Genomic DNA, 2,732 nt, shown 5'->3' on the forward strand with positions numbered 1-2,732 from the left:
ATCATGCTTGCGTAGTATTTTTGCCACTCTCTCGCTCAGGCCAGGAACATATGGGATGGATGCCATCTTCGGTGGTGCTGATTCGACGACGCTGCTGGATTCGAGCGTGTTGTACATAGAGTGGGTCCTTTTTTCAATATTTGATTTACCATTTTTTGTTGTTATTATGCAGGATATTTTTCACTGAGTCGATGCTAGTGTTTTTAGTTTCGACATCCGACAATTTCAGGGCTCGATCGATTAACGCGTAAGCGGTGTTTTGTTTATGTGTGAATGGACTTTCGGAATAAAAATCCAAATATCGCCCGTCGGGTTGTTTCGTGAACCATTTTTTCTTGATTTTGTTGTTTGTCCTCGTTAGTGTCATATCAAGGAAGCGGATGGTTTGTTGTTCTTCTTTCTCAAGTGTGGATTTGAGAGTTCCGTGAGCTTTATTGAATTCGTCAAAAATCACATCAACCTCAGCTTCTTTGGCAACAACAAAACAATCATCCACATATCGTTTGTAGACAGTCAAAAAAAATATTTAGCTGTTTTAAATTATCGATGCATTTTTGTTCGAGTCTCTCCATGCAGATCGAAGCAATACAACCAGATATGGAAGAGCCCATAGGTACCCCGTGTATTTGTTTGTAGAAGTTGTTGTTGTATTTGAAGACAGAAGAATTCAAAACAACACTAAGCGCATGCTGGATAGAGGCAGGATGCGCTTAGTGTTGTTTTGAATTCTTCTTTCTTCAAATACAACAACAACTTCTACAAACAAATACACGGGGTACCTATGGGCTCTTCCATATCTGGTTGTATTGCTTCGATCTGCATGGAGAGACTCGAACAAAAATGCATCGATAATTTAAAACAGCTAAATATTTTTTTGACTGTCTACAAACGATATGTGGATGATTGTTTTGTTGTTGCCAAAGAAGCTGAGGTTGATGTGATTTTTGACGAATTCAATAAAGCTCACGGAACTCTCAAATCCACACTTGAGAAAGAAGAACAACAAACCATCCGCTTCCTTGATATGACACTAACGAGGACAAACAACAAAATCAAGAAAAAATGGTTCACGAAACAACCCGACGGGCGATATTTGGATTTTTATTCCGAAAGTCCATTCACACATAAACAAAACACCGCTTACGCGTTAATCGATCGAGCCCTGAAATTGTCGGATGTCGAAACTAAAAACACTAGCATCGACTCAGTGAAAAATATCCTGCATAATAACAACAAACAATGGTAAATCAAATATTGAAAAAAGGACCCACTCTATGTACAACACGCTCGAATCCAGCAGCGTCGTCGAATCAGCACCACCGAAGATGGCATCCATCCCATATGTTCCTGGCCTGAGCGAGAGAGTGGCAAAAATACTACGCAAGCATGATGTGATCGCCGCATTTAAGCCATGTGATAAAGTCAAATCGACAATATTCACAAAACTTAAAGATCCCATCCCCAAAATGCAACAAACGAAAGTTGTGTACTCGATTCAATGTTCATGTGGGAAAGAATATGTTGGCCAAACTTCTCAAACCCTGGAGAAAAGAACAAAACAACACGAGAACAACATCCGCCTAAAGAATACGCAAACTGGCCTGGCACAACATGCGCTTCAAGACGACGCTGATCACAAATTTTATTTTGACAAAACGCGAATTCTGGAGAGAATTTGCCACAAATCCCACCGATTGATAGCAGAGAAACTGCACATCAAACTACGGGGAAACCAGGCAGTTAATCTCCAGATCGACACCAAAGGAGTATCCAGTGCAGTGATGCCACATTTCAATCGGTATTTTTGAACCCAAAAAAATCTTTTTTCGGTATGGAAATCCGAAAAATCGGTATGAAAATCGGTATTTTAAGGTGATTAAAAAAATTTTCTTCTGAATTCTGAAGTCTGCTATTTAATACAATGATAATAAATGCCTTATAGTATTTTGTGTGCTCTTTTTTTTGTTTTTATACATTTTTATTCGTTTTTAGAAGTTCTTAGAAGGTTTTTACTGTTCTTTCTTCTCTGTTATTATTTCTGGAAAAATTTTATAAACTTTGGATTTTCATAATTACTGCATTGATGCTAAAAAGGTTAAGTGCATAAAATCAAATGTCGAGAAAAAAACGTTTTTGGCAATTTTCAATACGTTTTAAGATAATTTGTATTTTTCTTCCGAATATAAAGGTATGAAAATAAATTTCTAAAAATCTGAAGAAATCACGAAATATAGTTTGAAACATGAAAATCGTTCCGTATTATTAACTCATGGATCATTTGCTCTTATACTCTTTTGGCTCTGTGGGTAATTTGATAATTTCAAAAAATCGCATACTGAAAGTTTTTGTGGAATTCACTATAAAAAAAAAATCTTGAAGCTTCCTTGTAATATTCTCAATGACAATATTTCTTCATGTTATCGATTAACACATGATTCCTTATAGGTGTAATCCTTATAGATTGTTCTTTACAATTTGTTTATGTTTCCAAAATTCTGAACTTCTGAACTCATACATATTCAACCTCATTAGATTAATTCCCGCTGGCTATCTTGGCGCAATTATGAATATCATAGAGTATGTTATACAAAACGAGAGTTTTCCAACATTCTTAATGGAAAAATTACCTCAAAATTCCAACGGATAGTGGAAAATTTAATCGTAGACTTATCTTTTAAAATTCAATTATCATAAACAACATGCTTCTTTCCTTTAAAATTTGAGAGTTTCGA

The 2,732-nt window shown here is 35.9% G+C and overlaps 1 protein-coding gene across 1 annotated transcript; it reads left to right on the forward strand.

Annotated features, from left to right (window-relative positions):
• Positions 1-1,274: 1,274 nt before the first annotated feature.
• Positions 1,275-1,808, forward strand: LOC129760856 (uncharacterized). The gene has a single exon (XM_055758536.1). It carries the CDS (start codon positions 1,275-1,277, stop codon positions 1,806-1,808), a length of 534 nt encoding a protein of 177 aa, XP_055614511.1.
• Positions 1,809-2,732: the final 924 nt, after the last annotated feature.

The sequence above is a fragment of the Uranotaenia lowii genome, chromosome 1 (genome assembly GCF_029784155.1).
Source record: "Uranotaenia lowii strain MFRU-FL chromosome 1, ASM2978415v1, whole genome shotgun sequence".
NCBI classification, from domain to species: Eukaryota; Metazoa; Arthropoda; class Insecta; order Diptera; family Culicidae; genus Uranotaenia; species Uranotaenia lowii.

Excerpts from the sequence above, each read along its gene's own strand:
- LOC129760856 (XM_055758536.1), top strand. The coding sequence starts at position 1,275 with ATGTACAACACGCTCGAATCCAGCAGCGTCGTCGAATCAGCACCACCG.